Here is a 19,709-nt window from a genome sequence, read left to right as displayed (position 1 = left end):
ATAAACCCCAGGGGTTTGCTGATTTTTTTCCCACCTAAATTGTTCCCACTTTACGTTTTAGACCAGGATGAATCAAAATCTTTTCAAGAGAGCCTTTACTGAGAATTGTTACCCTTAAGACTGAGAGTTTCATTCTTAATGGCATTGAATCAAATTAACTTTATCAGTGTTAGTTGTACAGATATAAAATGTTTTGAATAAGTTTTTTAAATATTTCATCTCAAAATTTGCTAATCTCACATTTTCTGTGTGGCTCTGGTAGATGGTCAGACTTTATTCTATGGATTAATATTTTTGTTTTATCTCATTGAATCCTCATAATCCTAATCCTTACTATTAGGTAAGTATTATTAATATTCCTTATTTAATATATGAAGAGACTTAGGCACAAAAAGATAAATACATTTTCTGAAGGCTCCTACTGGAAAAAAACAGTGGGAATTTGAACACAGGCAACCTCACTACGGAAGCCATGCCCTTTTAACTACGCTAAAAGGCCTTGCATGTAAGATGCTGGTACACCATTATGGTGAAAATGTGTTTGCAGGACAAAACCATTCACCTTTTCATTCTTAAACATCAGTGTTTTATGAGTTAGTCTCGAATTTGTACAAGGCAAAAATATGTTAGGACACATATACCATGATAAATTACAGAAATATTTCATCTTGAGTTACCAATTTTAAAAGCAGATACTGAAAGTAAATACGATTTATATTCCCTAGTGATTCCTCTGTGCATTAGTGACTAATCGAATCTCGGAGACAGAGTTTTGGGTGAAGTAGAAAAGAATCGCTTTATTGCTTCGCCAGGCAAAGGGGGACACAACAGGCTCATGCTCTGAAAAACCATGTGTTCCAACCTGGGAGGATTTGGTGAGGAGTTTTATAGCAATGATTCAAAGGTGGGGTTGCTGGTAAGATTAGGGTGTGTGCAGGCCCTGCACGCCTTTAAACTGGCCAGGTGATCTCCTAATCTTGATAAGCTTCTCTGGTTCCTTTCATCTGGCCTCAGGTGGCTTCTTGGCTGCTCTTCCCTTGTCTCTGTATCCCCCTCCCTTCCCTGATTAGCAACTGCTCAAATCTGCCCTTTGAGACACAGGGAAGGTTGTGGAGGCTGGAAGCTGTTCCCTACAAATAAGAAATAAGGAACACGGAAAGGCTTCCGTGCCCAGAAGCCCCACAGGGTCCCACTCGGTTTCACTAGTTTTTGTTCTCAGTTCTCTAGGCCTTTTCTAATCCCTAGACTTTGCTCATTTTTATTCACTTGACATGACTTGGTGGGCTGCTAATGTCCTCCTGGCCTTTCAAATCTCAGTTTATAAACTATTGCTTTAGGGAAGCTTTCCCCACACTCATCTGTTTTATGACTTGGGCTCCCACACAAAACACCACACATGGGGTGGCCTACACAATAGAAATGGATTTGCTTTTAGTTCTAGAGGCCAAAAGTGCAACATCAGGGTGGGTGATCTTCCTGGCTCTTTTTTTTTAATGCAATTTTTAAAAACTGAAGTATAGTTGATTTGCAATGTTGTGTTAGTTTCAGGTGTACAGCAAAGTGATTCAGCTATACGTATGAATCTATTCTTTTTCAGATTCTTTTCCATTATAGGTTATTACAGGATATTGAATATAGTTCCCTGTACGATACAGGACGGCCTTGTTTGTTATCTATTTTATATACAGTCGTATGTGTATATGTTACTCCCAAACTCCTAATTTATCCCTCCCCCAACCTTTCCACTTTGGTAACTATAAGTTTGTTTTCTATGTCTGTGAATCTATTTTTTTTTTTTTTTTTTTTTTTTTTTTTTTTGCTGTACATGGGCCTCTCACTGTTGTGGCCTCCCCCGTTGCGGAGCACAGGCTCCGGACTCACAGGCGCAGCCGCTCCGCGGCATGTGGGATCCTCCCGGACCAGGGCACAAACCTGCATCCACCGCTTCAGCAGGCGGACTCCCAACCACTGCGCCACCAGGGAAGCCCTCTATTTCTCTTTTGAAATAAGTTCATTTCTATCATTTTTGTCTTTCTGTGTCTGGCTTACTTTACTTAGTATGGTAATTCCTGGCTCTTAAATCATCGCCTTATCACTGTGTGCTCACATGGTCTTTTGTCATATGTGTGCATGTGGAGAAAGAGGGATTTCCCTCTTCCTCCTTTTATAAAGCCACCAATCATATAGGATTAGTACGCCATCCTTATGACCTATTTAACCTTAATCACAGTCTAAAAGCCCTACCTCCAAACAGGATCCCATGAGGGTTAAGGCTTCAATATATGAATTTGGGAGGAACACAATTTAGTCCATAGCATCACCCTATACATTTCTATAGCACTTCCTCCTTTCTTAGAATGTATAGCAATCACCTGTTTTCCTACCTGTGCCTCATTAGACATGAGTGTCCTCAGACCAGACCACATGACTATGGCACCATTGTATCCCTGGCCCAGTCCCAGGCATTACATGGCCATGTGAAACAGAGCAGGACCCTGTGGGGCTCCTGGGCATGGAAGGCTTTCTGTCCCCCATCTCTTGTTTGTAGGGAATAGACTCCAGCCTCCATGACCTTCCCTGAGTTCCAAAGGACAGGTTCAAACAGTTGCTAATCAGGGAAGGGAGGGGGATGCAGAGACAAGGGAGGAGCAGTCAAGAAACAATAGTGCAGCCTTGGGGCAGGGTCACCTTAAGAGATACACATAATAACGTCTTTGAGCTCTTTACAGAACTAAAACTCCCAATAAATGGGATATGTCAGCATTCTTCATTCCAGAGAAGACCCCCTAAGGCCAGATTAAAGGAACCAGAGAAGCTCATGAAGAGGCCAGATTAAAGGAGTGTAGGCCCTGCACACACCCTAATCTTATCAGCAACCCCACCTTTGAATCATTGCTATAAAACTCCTCACTAAATCCTCCCAAGTTGGGACACATAGTTTTTCAGGGCATGAGCCTGTTGTGTCCGCCTTTCCCTGGCAAAGCAATAAAGCTATTTTTTTCTACTTCATCCAAAACTCTGTCTCTGAGATTCGATTTGGCACCAGTGCATAGAGACCAAGTTTTCAGCATCACATGTGCTCAAAGGTGGTCGAATGAACAAGGGGCAGAAGGAAGTTCCTATTCTGCCCCTTCACCAGGTCTACCAGGAAATGCTGTAATTACCAGGAGTAAGTTGGTCAGGTCTAACAAATATCTGGGACTTTGCTGGAGACAGAACATCAAAACAAGCCTTAAGCTAATTCAGCTGATTAATGTATGGGCTTCAGTCGCCTCCAAGGTTCTCATCAAAGTCACAGAAGGACACGTCATCAGTTAAGCTAAACTCTGATTACCAGCCATTCCTGGGCCAGGGAGCAGATGCTGTACCCATCCAGGTGAGGAGCACCCAACCCAATTTCTAAGTTCTTATTTCATATGAATCAGTGATTTAAAAATAAGGTAAATAATTTAATAACTTATACTCATTGAATAAATGACCATGTCAAATGGATAATATACTCAAGAATCAGTTAAAATTAAGTATAAAAAAAGACACTGCATTCAGGCCTGTACAAAACTTTATTGTACTTTGAATAATAAGCAAAGTAACAAAATTTAGAGCACGATAAAAATGGAATATCTCAAATTATGTTCCTTACAAAAGCATTAAGTACAGTACACAAAGACTGTTTATAATATTTTAAAGTCTGCTAAAAATATCAAGACATCCTAGGATTTGTGGAGTTACCTTTCCTGTCAACTAGAGCATTGATTCCCACTAGCTTTGCTATAATAAAAGTTAACTTATATGAATGTACACATATAATAACTGAAATGGAAAATGAAGGCATGCAACAAACATTCCAATTACTAAGCAAGTATGAAGAAGAAAGTCTTTTTGGTATTTCTGAACTTACAATTCCTTTGAACATATCGACCAGGTCCAGTGAAACTTTTTTTCCAGAATGTTCAGAGGTGATATTCAAAACACTGAACAACCCCAATAGTCCATCACCACTGTCTGGTAAGCACAGACACTGGAGTAAGGGCTGATATGGCAATACAGTCTGTTCCCAAACTGAATGTCAGCCCTGATCTCATCTCCCATGTCCAGATGCACGTTTGGACTAATGTAGAAGTGTGAGCTATGAGCTATGAAACATGAAATTCACACAGACAGGAAGTTGAACTCAAATACTGTGCTGCATGGAGGCTGAATGTGAAATTTTTCACAGTGACTGAAACTGACTGGCTGACAGGCAATGGTGTTTTTTTATATTTGACTTTGACTAAAATGAATGGACTTACAAGAAACCCTTGAGATTTAGTTAATGCTACTAATCTAAAGGCTCTGAAGAACTGAGGAGCCTTTAAAATCGGTATATGTGACCTTTTCTATATTCTTCCTTAGGGAAAGAAACAATAATAAAAACACCGAGGTACATGAGTTTCTTTTCAAGGGATTACTGTTGTTATCTTCCTGAGATGCAAAGACCACAAAAGAAGAGCACCATGCCTAGGCTGCTGAATGAGGCATCAGACACTAATAGTTTGGTCCTTTTCTAAAGGGATCTCTTCTGACAATGACACTAAAACACAGTGATGGATCACAGATGCCCGGGGGTCCTGGCTGCCCTTGGATTCCAGGTTTTCCGTGGTCTCCATCTTTGCCGGGGAGACCTGGGTCTCCTGGAGGACCTTCTTTGCTTATTCCAGGGGGGCCCTCTGGACCTAGGATGGGACATTAGCAATACATGAACAAATGAGTTTGGTTTTGTTGCTGACACAGCTGAATCTGCAAAACATGTAAACTGGTAAAAAGACTCCCTTGAAACTTTTACGTATTTGCACTAAGGTGAAAAGAGGAGGTATCCTCTTGCTAATTCTATACACTTTCCATTTTGAAAAGAACTATCCAAAAGTAATTTTTGTAAAACTAGGCCAAGCTATGTTAATATGCAATCATGCTGCTGCTGAAGACACAGAGCTAACATTCTAATATTTCAATTTGTGGATTGTCCAAACTATTTCTTCCTCTCAGCTTATCTTTTGCCAATATTATTATAAATTAGTAGGTAATATATCAGTAAGCTAAAATTCTAATAAAGCCACTTTTGTGCCATATTTGTAGTCAAAATGACTATTTCCATTATATACATATATATATATTTTTTTTAGTTTCCACAATGAAATACATTGTCATTACCATAGTATACTAGTAATCAATACACAGAGGTATTATAACACTAATTTGTGAACCATAACTTAGTTCAATTAGCATGTTCAAAAAAAGAAAAATTAACTCAAGATATTAGCCTTTTAAAGTTGATGACCCAAAATAACAAAAACAAAATATTTAGGTTTAGGGATGGAGCAGAGTGGACTGGGCACTTTCTACCACTAATACTTCCTGCTACTACTACTAATAAACATTTATTCAGCACTAAACTACAATTGTAGGTATTGTTCAAAATGCTTTACATACAAAGTATTAAATCATTTGATCCACCCAAAAGCCTTGAGCAGTAATAACATCTAAAATAATAATGATAGTACACATTTATTGAAAACATAACTTTTTCATGCACCGTTCTGATAGCATGACATGTATTAATTCATTTAACCTTCCACCAATGTCATGAGGCAAAAGACATCTCATCACTATTTTACAAATGAGGAAACTGACACACAGAGAAGTTAAATAATGCAGCTAGCAGAGGCTGGCTTAGAAGTCCATCTCAGCATTATTCTGCTTCCCTGAGAATCATAAAGATTAAAGGTGATATACACTAGGTAAGTCTGGGCGACTTGGAACCATCTGAGAACTATTCTAAGGAGTGGTATTCTAAGGAGTCTAAATGATAAGTGAGAGAGAATCCTGAATGATTAATGGATATAATATAGGATAAAACTTCTAGCAGTTAGAGCTCAATGTGTTGAATGTGAATCACTCAAAAGAAACGAAAGTCTTGGTTTCAAATCTTTGGACAGAGATTTATGATGATTTTCTTAACGTAAAATGTGCAGCAACACTCATGAGCATCATCAGTTCATACCTGGGGGACCAGGAGGACCTTGTACTCCAGGGTACCCAAGCCCTTGGCTCCCCTTTGCCCCATTTCGTCCTGGTAAGCCTGCAGAGTGTCAGAGAGGGGAGTAAGCTTACTTTTCCCATAAAATCATTTCCTCCTAGATTGTTTCTTTCAAAGCTGTTAATACACACATTAAAAGAAAAATAAATCTTTAAAAATTAGCCAGGCACCTATTTATTATTATTAACAGGACACAGAATTTTTGAAGCGAAAACTTTATAAAATGATCAGTGGTCTAGAAAAACTTAATGAAGATTAAATATTAAGAAAAACTTAATGAAGATTAATATTAAGAAAGGAAAATGGTTTAGCTCTTTTGTTACTCATAGTTGTTATTTTATTACTTTGATGAAACATCTAAATTGTTCCTATAATATTAAATTAAATTAAATTGTTCCTAAATTGTTCCTATAATATTAAATTAAAAGGAAAGAATTATCAACCAACATTTCACATAAATATTCAAAAACAAAGAGCAGCAAGTTGTGGGCTATTAGGAAGTTTGGTCGCAAAACATCATTTTTCTTATAGAAATTTATAGAAAACAATTTTGGATATGGTTACAGAAGTTACCAAAGTCAAAATAAAGGAAATGGTGTCTGTGATGTTCTATTTAAAGACCTAATCAGACTCAAGCAAAATTTCTAAGTACATTGTCAACATTTTCTGATTTACAGGTTCACATGCTTCATAACGTTGAACCTCTCTCTTGACTTTAGGATATTCTTTCATGAAATAGAATGACTGTTCTTTAACTCAGTTGACAAATTATTTAAAGACTTAGGGATAGAAAAATTTTTTGTCTTCAAGAAAACAAACAGGAACTCTTGCCTGTTAAATAAGTTTAGGATGTGAATACAAAAAATACCCTTTTCTGTTATTTATTTGCTTACACATACAAACTAAGTACCTTTTAATCCTTTGGCACCTGGGCGTCCTGGAGCTCCCATTAATCCAGGAACACCATCTCTTCCTGGCAAACCAGGGAATCCCTGGGGACCTTCTGGGCCCATGGGACCAGGTGGCCCAGGAATACCAGGAGAAGCCATGCTGGTACTGGCAGTGATCACAACTCTGAATTCTTCCACTTTGAAGTAAGACAGGTAGCTGGGCTTAAAAAGCAAAGAAACCCCACCCCTTATGTTTAAATGGTGAATGGGCATTAATAATATCACTCATATTTTTTCTAAATTTACAGATACATATCTCTTGGCCAATAATTTCACTCCTAGAAATTTAACTATGGAAATATCCATTGCTCTGTGCAATAATTTTATTGTGGCAATTGCTTCAAGTAAGGGAAAAAAGGAAGTGCCCCTCTAAAAGAAACTGGTAAATTAAATTATAGACATAATATTATGAATAAAATTACCAGAATTATGTCAGGGAAGAAAATTTAATCAATGGTGAAATAATGATAAATTGCTTTATTAAAAAGGTTACAAAGGGTACATATAATATTTTACCTTTATAAAAATACTTATCTGGAAAATAAAAACGAGAGGTTGATAAATGTCCTTTATTTTCTTCATCTTACTTATATCCTTTATAATTTCTACAAAGAATTTGTATTACTTTTGAAATTTGAAAGTTATTAAAATCTCTATGTTGGAGACTTACCTCTTAATACATCAGTGCAAACTTGTCGAATAAACTGTTCTGAAAATTCTCTCCCCTGCATCAAATTATTAAGGGTTATAACATTGACATACCAAGTAAAAAGCAACAGAAATATGAAAACTGTGAAAGAAGCAGAATACATACGGGCTTCCCATCTAGTCCTGGGGGTCCCTGAGGACCTGCTTCCCCGGGTTGCCCCTGGGGACCCGTAGGCCCCATCAGACCATTCACTCCAGATTCTCTCCTTTGGTCCAGTGGCACCTCTGCACCAGGCTCTCCCTTTTCACCTCTCTAAAAACAAAAGAAATCTTCAAAAGTTCTATTTAAATATTTCAGGAGGTATAAATGCATCATAAAAGTCTTAAGGATATGGATATGAAAATATATAAACATGTAACTAAGTTATATAGGAAATTGTTGGGAAACACCGTAATTGATCAGGAAGGAAATTTCATATTATATTAAACTGTCATTTATCCATCCATCCAACCCTACAAATAACCACTACCTAGTACATATATTGATTAAGCAATATGCATAGTGCCAGAGATACAATGATGAACGTGACACAGTCTTGTCCCCAAGGAGTTTAAATCCTAGAGAGATAGATGTAGAAATACACACTATTCTTCATTGAGAAACATGCAGAAAAAAATTAGCTCCTAATTTAGAAGAAGAATCAATATTACTGGCAAATATGTAACATTTCATACCTAATTCAGTGAATCTACATATTCTGAAAATCTCTATTTAGGAACTACTAAAGAACATGAAGATATTTTCTGTTTGTGATGTCAATAGCTAGATTTATACAGTATTAAAAATCAAGCCATGAGGACTGAACAGACAGCATAATACATGAAGAACATAACCTCTCCTTTTGTACCATGATGGCCTTGAATTCCCTTTGAAAATTAATAGGGAAAAAATAAATAAGTAAATGTGCAAGCTACAGTACTAGCAATGTGGCATGCACCCTTTACCACACATTTAATCAAACTTTAATTTTCAGTTTGGATCTATGCTCATCGGTGATATTGGCATGTAGTTTTCTTTCTTTGTAACATCTTTATCTGGTTGTGGTATCAGGGTGATGGTGGCCTCGTAGAGTGAGTTTGGGAGTGTTCCTCCCTCTGCTATATTTGTAGTGAGGTGGATGGACCTAGAGTCTGTCATACAGAGTGAAGTAAGTCAGAAAGAGAAAAACAAATACTGTATGCTAACACATATATACGGAATCTAAGAAAAAGGAAATGCTCATGAAGAACCTAGGGGCAAGACAGGAATAAAGATGCAGACCTACTAGAGAATGGACTTGAGTATATGGGGAGGGGGAAGGGTAAGCTGGGACAAAGTGAGAGAGTGGCATGGACATATATACATTACCAAATGTAAGATAGATAGATAGTGGGAAGCAGCCACATAGCACAGGGAGATCAGCTCGGTGCTTTGTGACCACCTAGAGGAGTGGGATAGGGAGGGTGGGAGGGGGAAACAAGAGGGAGGAGATATGGGGATATATGTGTACGTTTAGCTGACTCACTTTGCTGTAAAGCAGAAACTAACACACCATTGTAAAGCAATTATACTCCAATAAAGATGTATAAAAAAAATCGATCAGCAAGTAAAACACTCTCTGTAAGGCCATTCTTTAAATATGGAAGTTTCTGAAGAAATGCAGGGGTTTCTACCAGACAGAATATTACAAATGGAGCCAGAGTAAGAGGAAAGATAAAATAGTAAGCTCTCTGGACTAGAACCAAATGAGAGCTAAAACTGAAAACAGCTGTCATCTGAGAATCCACTAGGATGATTTCATGAGGGAAACATTCGCTTGGACCCCATTCACAATGTGAACGCCAGAAAAATCACACACGTGCAGCCCTTGGTAGGATGACAGTTAACTAGGACTTTGTTTACTTTGAGAGATTGGGACAACTATTCAGCTGTTGAGAGGCAATGGCTGTTCTGCTCCCCCACCCCCACCCTGCCCCCTGCCATTCTCCCTGTAGACTCAGTTCCTGGTGGTGGAAAACGCAGCTTCCAACACACCCAGGACAGAAGCTTTCTAGGGAACCCAAATCCTGCCTTGGGGGAGCAGACTTCCTCTTTTCCTTGAGAAGTGAGATAAAAGAAAACAAGTTAGGGGAAACTTGCAGAGAGTGTCATCTGTCAATCAGTGAGCTAACCAAGTTGTGAACTCAAAATCCAAAGAAAATATCCTTCTATCAGAGAGTTACTGTGAATAACAATTTGGGGTAAAAGGCCTGGGTTGCGGAGGGTGATGGATGAAGGGGTGAGGGTCCTCCTATGAGTAGAGCTGTTTAAAGATGGTGTGATTAACTCAGGGAAACAGAGCAGGTCAGAGGGGAATAGGGACAAGGCTGATTGTCACCCAGTGGTGTGAGTGGAGTGAAGGGACAGGAAAATGAAGACCTTTTGTATTGCACATAACTGTACGTAGGCAAACTCTGTCCATTTCTCCTTTCAGTGATTCTTGCTCTGAAGTTCACTTCTAAGTTCTCAACTTTTTGACATGTAACACTCACCCTCCATCTTACACAACCTTGGGGCCATGTGCTTTCAAAGACTGCCCCCCACACCAATGGTCTCCCCCATTCCTCCAAGTGAGGGACCCAGAGACCCCTGTCCTTGGAGACATCACCTCACAGTTTTATCCCCCTACCTCCAGAGTCAGTGTAATCACTGAATCTTTCTCCCACCCACACTCCCTAATCAGTTGGATGCTTTTCTTTTTTTTTTCTTTTTTTTGTGGTACGCGGGCCTCCCACTGCTGTGGCCTCTCCCGTTGCGGAGCACAGGCTCCGGACGCGCAGGCTCATCAGCCATGGCTCACAGGCCCAGCCGCTCCACGGCATGTGGGATCTTCCCGGACCGGGGCACGAACCCGTGTCCCCTGCATTGGCAGGCAGACTCTCAACCACTGCGCCACCAGGGAAGCCCAGCTGGATGCTTTTATTCGTCCAATACGGCTCTGACTGAACCTACATGCCACTTGGCAATCTCACCGAAACATGGCTTCATGAGGAGAGTTTAGTCAAGGAAGAAGCAAGGCAATCTTATTATGTATCTACTGCACAACACAGTTCCTCAAGATGGCATTTTAATTCATCTCTAGTATAGTAAATTATATCTTTGAACAAACTAGAGGGAAACAAGGACATTCCTTCACTATGTATGGCCTCAACTACTCACATTTCAAGGAGAAAATCAAAACTCAACAGTAGGTACAGAGATGCTGCCATGTATGGCTGCCTTGGGCCAATACTACTCCAAGAAATGGGTGGAACTGTCTACCTTTAGTCATTTATTTGGTCAGAAGAAAGCATTGAAAATCAAGTTTCACAGCCACTGAGAGTATCAGCATGGGAAAATGAAAATATAAATCAAAAGATTAAAGTTGTGATCACCATCACCACTAGAATTCTCATCCTTGGGCACTTAGAATGCAGGCTACATCTCCCCTTCTCCCCACCCATTTTTATTTGCAAGTAACCCTCTCTCAGTATTGTTCATTATGTGAGTCATTATTTCATTTTCCATAAAAAAAAATACCTGTGGCCCTGGAATCCCTGGTCTTCCATTCTCTCCCTTTTGACCCTTTAAAATTGAATAAATGTTATTCATTAGTTTGCACACATATGATGCAATCACATATACAACACAAACTATGTACTGTGCTGTCATCTAGAAGAAAGGTCACAAGAGCAGTGATGCAAATATGTAAAATGATGTAAGAGAAGAAAAAAGAAGTGAGAGGAACGTCAACCTAATCTTACAGCTAAAATGGATAAAGACAAGGAACGAACTACTGACTTTGGGGAACATGTAAATAATGTTAGACAGTTGAGGATGTTCTGCTGAGTCCATGTTCACAGCATGAAAATAATTTAAAAATCCAGTGGCTGTGGTCATTTTCTTAATTTCAATGACATTATTCATGTTCGGTGTTGATTATGCACATGTGAGGGCAAGAAGATCACTTGAAGGACATTTTTAAATTAAAAATATACTGTAAAATACATTTTGAATGAAGATCTTTAAATTAGGACAAATAGAGAAAAAATTAATAAAGATATAAACACATTTGTCCATTCAATTAATATTTTGGGACATCCTCCTTGTATAAGACATTGGGCGAGACCCTGAAACTCTAGTATTTCATCCCTATGTTAAACAGGATAATTAGCAGTTTCTAGCAAAACATACACCTAGATATACAATCAATTAAAGATCTAGTGACTGAAATTGTAAATCACTCCTGCATAGAGGTTTTTTCATTTACTTACTTACATCAGTGAATTCCCAGGGGCCCTATTTGCTGTAGGGACACTGTTGCAGTGTCCCCATGTTGCCTTCAAGTTGCTTACTATGTGGTGCAAAAGCTAAGCAATTAATCTCTTTAATAAGCAGTTAAATTCTAAATTTCACAGTGCTGAGATACTAAACCTTAACTGTTCTCAACACATGGACAAACTAACGTGACATGATAAAGGTGTTAGCTAACCTTATAGTAGTAATCATATTGCAATATATAAATTGCACCTTGTACACCTTAAACTTACACAATGGTATATGTTAATTATATCACCTTAAACTTGCACACCTTAAACTCGTACACCTTAAACTTACACCTTGTACACCTTAAACTTATACATTATTATATACTAACATTGTGCCCTGTATACCTTAAACTTATACAATGTTATATGTTAATTATATCAATAAAAATATATACAGCTAAATTCTATTGGAATTCTATTTAAAAAAGAATAATGAAAATACTGTCGATAAGGATGCAGTGTATAATTATATATCTGGAACGGATACTATTGGGACATACGGTGGGGCATCTGATAAAGAGGGTAGGAAAAATGACTCCACCTTGAGTGCAGCCCTCAGGGATGTGTAAGTGGTACCCAACTGGAGAAGACGGGGGTGTGGCAGGGAGAGAAGACACAGGACAGAGGTGTATAATTTCTTCCAGCTAAAGCAGCAGGGCAGGAGCAGATAATAGTGGGTAGACTGGCAAAGAGATAAGACTAAAGAAGATTCAGTCCAACAAGGAGGCACTTTATGGGCTGGACTTTATCTTGAAATGTGTGTGGAGCATCACTGAGGGACTCCTAAGCAGTTGTGTAACTTAGTTATTGATGCTGGTAAAAGTGTGGGGGGAAGGTGTGGACTGAACTCAAAGAGAACAGTTAGGATATTACAGTCACCCAGGACCCATGACAAGAAATGAATGGTCAGGACAGTGGGATGGGGGGAAGGGGCTTAGTTCAAGTTTCATTGTCTGAAACAGTGTTCAGACTGTGACCTTAGCAGATTTTGATGCTATTATTACCTAAATTTGAAATTTCCTTGTATGCCACCAGGTATTCTGGAGCTTTCAAAGTTCTGCGAATTTTGCAAAGTGTTTTACGTAGCAAGACTCAGCCACTATAGCTGAACTTTTTTTTTTTTTTGGCCACACCGCACAGCATGTGGGGATCTTAGTTCCCTACCAGGGATAAAACCTGTGCTCCCTGCATTGGGAGCACAGATTCTTAACCACTGGACCATCAGGGAAGGCCCTATAGCTGAGCTTTGTAATCTTAAAAACATCATTAAAGTACTGTCTGGACACTTGATTTGTAATTGATGATTGGAAAAGTCTTACATTTCTAGAACTTAAAAGACCGAAAGACCAACAGATATAGTTTATTCCTGATCAATGTGTCACTGATTCAGCCAGCGGCGTCCTACTCACGGGTCAGGGTTCAGTTAATGAAAAAACCGTCTGAGGGCCACTCGGACTGAGGTGAAACTGTCCTATCTCCCAAAGCTGTAGCATATTTCTCCTCTTTGCCTTTGTTGCTAAGCCACCCAAAACCAAACGTCCTTCTAAATCTCCCTAGATTTCCTCAGACTGATCTAATTTTCTGGTATAATTCTCCTGTTTATTAGTTTGAATATGTTTTATATACGGTGTTAACAGTTTCTTATCAAATTTATTTATGCCATAAGCCATGTCAAATCATTTGTGGAAACCAACACACCATAAAATATGTAAATAAATATATATTACAAGCATGTGATAAAATCCGTATGTTATTTTGTTGAATCGCTTGGTTCCCAAGTTTCCTACAATAGTGGTGTAGTGACGAATGTTAAAGTTAGATTTGATGTGTTTTGAGAAATTTAGTAAAATGAGAAAGCTGGGATTTAACAGATATTGACAGTAAAACAGGAAGGAGCTGGAAAAGCCATGTAAGAATTAAAAAGAATGAAGGCCTGAGTTTTTTTGCCAAGCCAAAAAAATAAAATAAGCCAGTAACATACCTGAATGCCCTTTTCGCCTTGATTTCCTTTGTCCCCCTGCAAAAGGCCGTTTAATATATATCATAATGTCATATATTCTGTATCCTTTCAAATTAGCATGCTTTTCTTCTGCCAAGAAAAATATATGGTCTCATGCAAATTCGACAAGTGCCTTATAAACAAAAGTTGACTCCAACATGATATTTGAGAAGAGAGTAAAAACACATTATGTCAAGATGATGTTCTAAATGAATACTTTCTTGTGCTCTTACATTCAAAAGAAAATTAACTACAATTTCTATTTTATAAGGAAGAAGAAAACTTTTCTATATTGATCACAATCTGAAGTTAAACAAAGAGAGGACTATATTTTGACAAATCTTGTTTTTTAAATCAAACTGAAAAGTCTTCTACTATTAAGCTAATAATGGCCACAAATTTATAGGAAAAAATGAAATAAAACAATGTTGAAAAAGTATTTTAGAAAACATATGCTTCAAAAATTAACTTTTGGGGGGAAATTCATATTCCATAATATTGTTTCCTGGAATTTCTCAGCTAGAAGAGATGTTTGAAACCAACTAGTTCAGTGTCTTTGTTCTTATAATGTACCCACAGATCAGGAAAGGTAAGCATTTGCCCAAGGCTGAACTTGGACGCTCTTTCCAAATTTCCTTTCTACCATGCTATCCAAACATAAAGACTAGAGTTTTGTGTTTACAGTGAATAAAATACAGATTTTCTTTTAACTGGTAGGTTTCTGAACAAGGAAATTCTCTAAATCCAAACATATTCACAGTAGTTTACTTAATATTCACTGATGGTCTAACACTTAATTGCTGCTATGAGGGTCATTCCTGTGTCAGCAAGTACTGCCTGCCGCTCATCAGAGCAAAAGGGATCACACTAGGTACAGTAATCTAGGGGCTGAGCAGATAATACATGAGGGATAGAAAAAATGAAATGGTAGAAAAACTGAAAGAGCAAGGAATACAAAGATGGAGACATAACAGTTTGTATCCTTTGCAGAACAAAAGCCAACACATCCACTTTTAACCTGAACTGTATATATCTGCAGGGGCATGGACTTCTCTGACAGGTGGGCAGGCAGTTCTTGCTCAAAGACTTCAAGCCAACAATAATATTTGTATAGATACAGCTCAGAGTTCCTTTACTTAACAGGAGAGAGAGAGAACCCAAAGTGATGCTGTTTTATCTCACCAAAACATTTTATATGAATATATATGTTTTGTATTTTAAACTCCTTAAATTAATTTTAAGTGAACTATTATGTAATATAATTGTTTCACAGATAGGAATGCCATGGTCAAGCATTCTGGCTGTAATTTTTATTGTTTCAGACTTTTGCCCCAGTTTTGGTAAGAGTGATATTCACATTTTGGTAAGAGTGCCTCACATGGAATACTTTCCCTAAAAAGTTCTTGACACATCTGGATTGACCACAGAACAATCTGAATTTACAAGATAATATTTAATTGTACGTTTATATTTTTTGATCTGTCTCTTCGAAGATCCTCATCTAGGAGACAGTACCTATGCAGGGACATGAAAGGTGCCACAGCTCTTAGCATGAGGTCGAACACATTATATGTACACCAAATACATAGGTCAGCTCATCATTGAATGCATAATTGGCCCTTCTACACTACATGCACAAAAAGAAAACTTACGTGGTAATAGCTGATTAACATTGAATTATATGTCCTAAATATCATACCTTTTTCCCTTGAATTCCAGGTAAACCCAGGTATCCTGGTTCTCCTGGCAGACCCACTGCTCCTGGTTCTCCCTAAATAACACAGAATTCACATGAAGATCACAGGCTTACTGCTTGTGAAAAACCCCACTGTTTTTATCTCTATATACATCTCAAATTTAAAACTGATAGTTAAAAACTTTTGTTAGAGTTATTACTATAGAAATAGTAAAGAATAGTAAAGTTCACTGAAGTCCCAATAAAACTTCTTATATTTTTTCCTATCTTTGCTAGTTAAGAAATCCTGAGATCATATCATATTTTAAAATTTTATAAACATTTGGTATTTTTATTATATTTATAATGTCAACAATAAATAATAAAGCAGTGAAAATAATAAACACAGGTATCTCTCTTTGTATTTACTAATACTTTCCCATCCTCTTGAAATTGCTTTTTCTCATAATCCTCCTTTAAAAAAACTTATTTTATTGTTACAAAACTGGTAATAAATAGAAGTAATAAAATTATTGAAAATCTCATTACCCACTATTTTTATTTGGTTATATATTTTTCCCTCTACCTCTCACAAACACATACACAACTTAGATACTAAAATGTGCTGTGTATGCATAACTTAAGTAAACATAATCATTTACTTCAAAATATATTAATATTTTGAGTTCTTTATATGCCATTATGTTTTTTTAAATTTTAAATTACAGAATAGTATTCAACTATATTGATTTACCATATTTAATAAAATTTCTATTGTTAAACATTCACTTTCACAGTTTTTATTTTTATAAACAATATTGGGGTGAACACCCTTGTAGTTAGATATGCAAATTTATGATTTTTACTTTATATTTATGGAATATTATTTTCTTAGACATAAATTCTTGAGCTGTTTTCAGAACAAGGAATAGTCCATAAGTTATCTTAACTCAATTTTTCTACTCCCTATCATGTCATAGGGATTATTTCCTTTTTTAAAAAAAGACTTACAATGTGAGAGTATATAATGATGATGTATCAACAATATTTAGGTTAAAATTGTAAGAGATAGGACATGCTCCTGAATATGCTTCATGGAGTTTTGGTTTTGCTTTATTTGCTTTACCATTAGTCCCAAACTCTGTCATATTAAATAAAAACAACTCTTTTCTGTGGAAACTAAGTTCTGTTCTCTTTGCTCACTGTGCGCTGTTGAATATTACTCTAGATTTTTAAAGGCTAGAAGAGAATTGAAAATCTGATTGAAATAAACATCAACTATTTGGTTTGGAGGAAACTGGTAAAGGCAACTGTGACTCCCAGACTGAAAATAAAGTCCCATCAATCAGCAAACAAAGAAATGGCACCACCAGGGGAGACACACACTCATTCAGCCACATAAAAGAGCGTGATATTCTCTGGACCAGAGAAGATGTTCATATTAGCATCCAAATTTTACCAATTCTAGAAAAACCAAACTAAAGCATATTTCATGCCTTTATTACCCAAACTTTGATAAAATATCCAAAAAACAGAAATGAAATTGGCCCACATTCACCACTGGCTTTCAGGTACCCTAATTTTATGTTAAAAGGTAATCCTTCATTTCATCTATCTTTTCTTAAGGGATACAAATGTTAATCTCATCAAATAATGAGAGGAACTCATACTTCTTTGAAAACATTTCCAAATGCTTCAAAACAAATTAATTACCTTGAGCCCAGAAGCCCCAGGCAGCCCTTGAAGTCCAGGTTCACCTTTATTTCCCTGTCAATGCATCAAAGCCATTTGAAATTTTTTGAATTTAGTCACCATATATCTGATACAGACACTTAAGGGAATACATTTTAAACAACTTTTGCATTTTCAACTTTCCAATTGTTTGAAATATAGAATCTATATGTGAAGCCTACTTATTAAGAAAACCCCTTTTAAGCAGGGAAGTGAGTCCGCATATTTATAAAGCTTTCTACCAGCCTGTTTGATGCTGGCAGCTCGAAGTAAAAAGAGAGATTCCAATCTTTAGGGACTGGCACTAATTAGCTAGGTCTTTGTGCTGCACAAGCCAGACCCCTGTATCTTAATAGCATCTTCTAGGCTGGAAATCTTCATCTTTCTCTGTTTTGCTTTCTCTGTGTGACTCATTTTCAGTATGCAACTGAAAAAAGAAAATTAGCCTCAAATGCACTTTTGAGTGGCTTTTGGAAGAAGCATGAATCAGAAAACTTTTAGTTTGCGTTCTTTTTCAGGATTCCAGTGCAGTCCTTGCTAACAGACATTTGGAAAGCAAGACCAAGTTGTCAGAGCAAAAAGTGTAAGATAGGAAAAGAGGATTGGTTATAAAAGACAACCTGCCTCCTGGATCATCAGGAGAGATTGTCAGTGGTGGTTCTGGCTTTCAAATATACTTGGACACCTGAAATCACAACCCAATCAATGTCTGGCAAAAACCTATAATTAAAGAGGTTGGTGTGACACCTAGAAGTGGGGGGCGATGATCACCCAGAGCCAGGTCAGGCTCACTGATCAGTAAAGGGAACCACTTTCATTCTCAGCTTACGTTGAGAACCACATGAGCATACTATTTGGACTTAATTAAAGCATTTAGCACATAAAAGCATGATTATACCATAGAACAATGGTTCCTTAAATTTTCTGATTTTACAAATGATTAAGCTGAAACTCAGAGGTGACAGGACTTGCCAAAAGCTACATGACCTGATTATGTTAATATACCCTGATGTCATTTAGATAATATTTTATAAAACTGGAATATGATAGGGTAAAATAGACTTACGAATGGTTCAATGGCTATTTTACAAAGAGGTATTATAATCTAAATTGGAAGTTTTCTAAAGATCTGCCACAGAATTTCAGCCTCATCCCTGTCTTGCTTAACACAGCTTTTTTTGTCTTACTCTTGAACTTATATCAATTGTTACTGAAGGCATAGTTCACAAATATATTAGTTGACAAAACCAGAGGGGTAAGGTAACATAGAGGCAAGTAAACTATGGCCTGTGGGCTAAGTCAGCCCAATGCCTCCTTTTGTAAATAAACTTGTACGAAACACAGGCACATCTACACCGTGGTAGCTGCTTTTACATTTCAATAGCAGAGTTGAGTGGCTGCAACAGAAATTATATGGCCCTCAAAGACTAAAACATGTCCTATCTGGCCCTTGGCAGAAAAACTTTCTAAGACCTGAGGTAATATACTGCATGAAAACAAGTTGAAATGTTTCACTGAAAAGATTACATTTAAGATGTATAATTTTAACATCTTGAATCTATTTTTAACAAAATAATCGTAGAAGGACAAGATGAGGGAAATCAAACTTTATAGTAATTTATGTAAAAACAAACTGTGATGTTAGAATCAGCCACTTGACTCCCCAGCCAAAACAGCAGACCTACCCAAGTGGTGGATGCCACAAATACATTGTTCTAACGTCTTTTATGGAAAATCTAGGAGGTTTAGTTGACCTCCAGCTCAGTGTGAGCCAACGATGCTAAGTGGCTAATTAAAAATGCTGACAAAATCTTAGGCTGCGTTCTTAAGAATTAGAGGATCCAGAACGTCATGGGAGAGTCCATTGTACCCAGTTATTTAAGGAATATACAACTACTCTATTTTTTCTTACAACATGACCTTGCAACATGATGGAGAACCTCCACTTGGCAAGTGCACACTTACTACTGCTAGGACTCACAGTGTTCCAAGCACCCACAGGGTCCACCTCTGGTGAGAGGGCAGCTACTTTTCCCTAATCACTGGTCTCCCAATGACATTTTATCCTATCTCTTTCTAGGTACTTTAGAGTTAAAAGTAAAGTAGATTAGGCCATGTACTCATTTTGTATGCCAGGATCTATTTCCCTGGTCCAGTTAAAGGTTGAATGCTTCCAAAACAGCAATTCCGTCACTTCCTTTCAGAAGGCTATCCTAGAATCTACTTATTAAGTAGTCAAGAATAGTT

General features: G+C 37.4%; 1 protein-coding gene across 1 annotated transcript in view; it reads right to left on the bottom strand.

The window, feature by feature from the left end:
* Positions 1-3,564: 3,564 nt before the first annotated feature.
* Positions 3,565-19,709, bottom strand: part of COL21A1 (collagen type XXI alpha 1 chain) — a 127,539-nt gene continuing 111,394 nt past the window's right edge. The window contains 11 exon segments of the mRNA XM_032648979.1: positions 3,565-4,712; positions 6,038-6,115; positions 6,984-7,116; positions 7,118-7,185; positions 7,694-7,748; positions 7,838-7,984; positions 8,566-8,598; positions 11,270-11,314; positions 14,039-14,074; positions 15,756-15,827; positions 17,445-17,498. Of these exon segments, the coding sequence (XP_032504870.1) occupies positions 4,525-4,712; positions 6,038-6,115; positions 6,984-7,116; positions 7,118-7,185; positions 7,694-7,748; positions 7,838-7,984; positions 8,566-8,598; positions 11,270-11,314; positions 14,039-14,074; positions 15,756-15,827; positions 17,445-17,498 (909 nt within the window). The 3' untranslated portion in view covers positions 3,565-4,524.

The sequence above is a fragment of the Phocoena sinus genome, chromosome 11 (assembly GCF_008692025.1).
Source record: "Phocoena sinus isolate mPhoSin1 chromosome 11, mPhoSin1.pri, whole genome shotgun sequence".
NCBI lineage: Eukaryota > Metazoa > Chordata > Mammalia > Artiodactyla > Phocoenidae > Phocoena > Phocoena sinus.
Note: the sequence above shows the minus strand (reverse complement) of the source record. Positions and strands in the feature narration are given on the sequence as shown.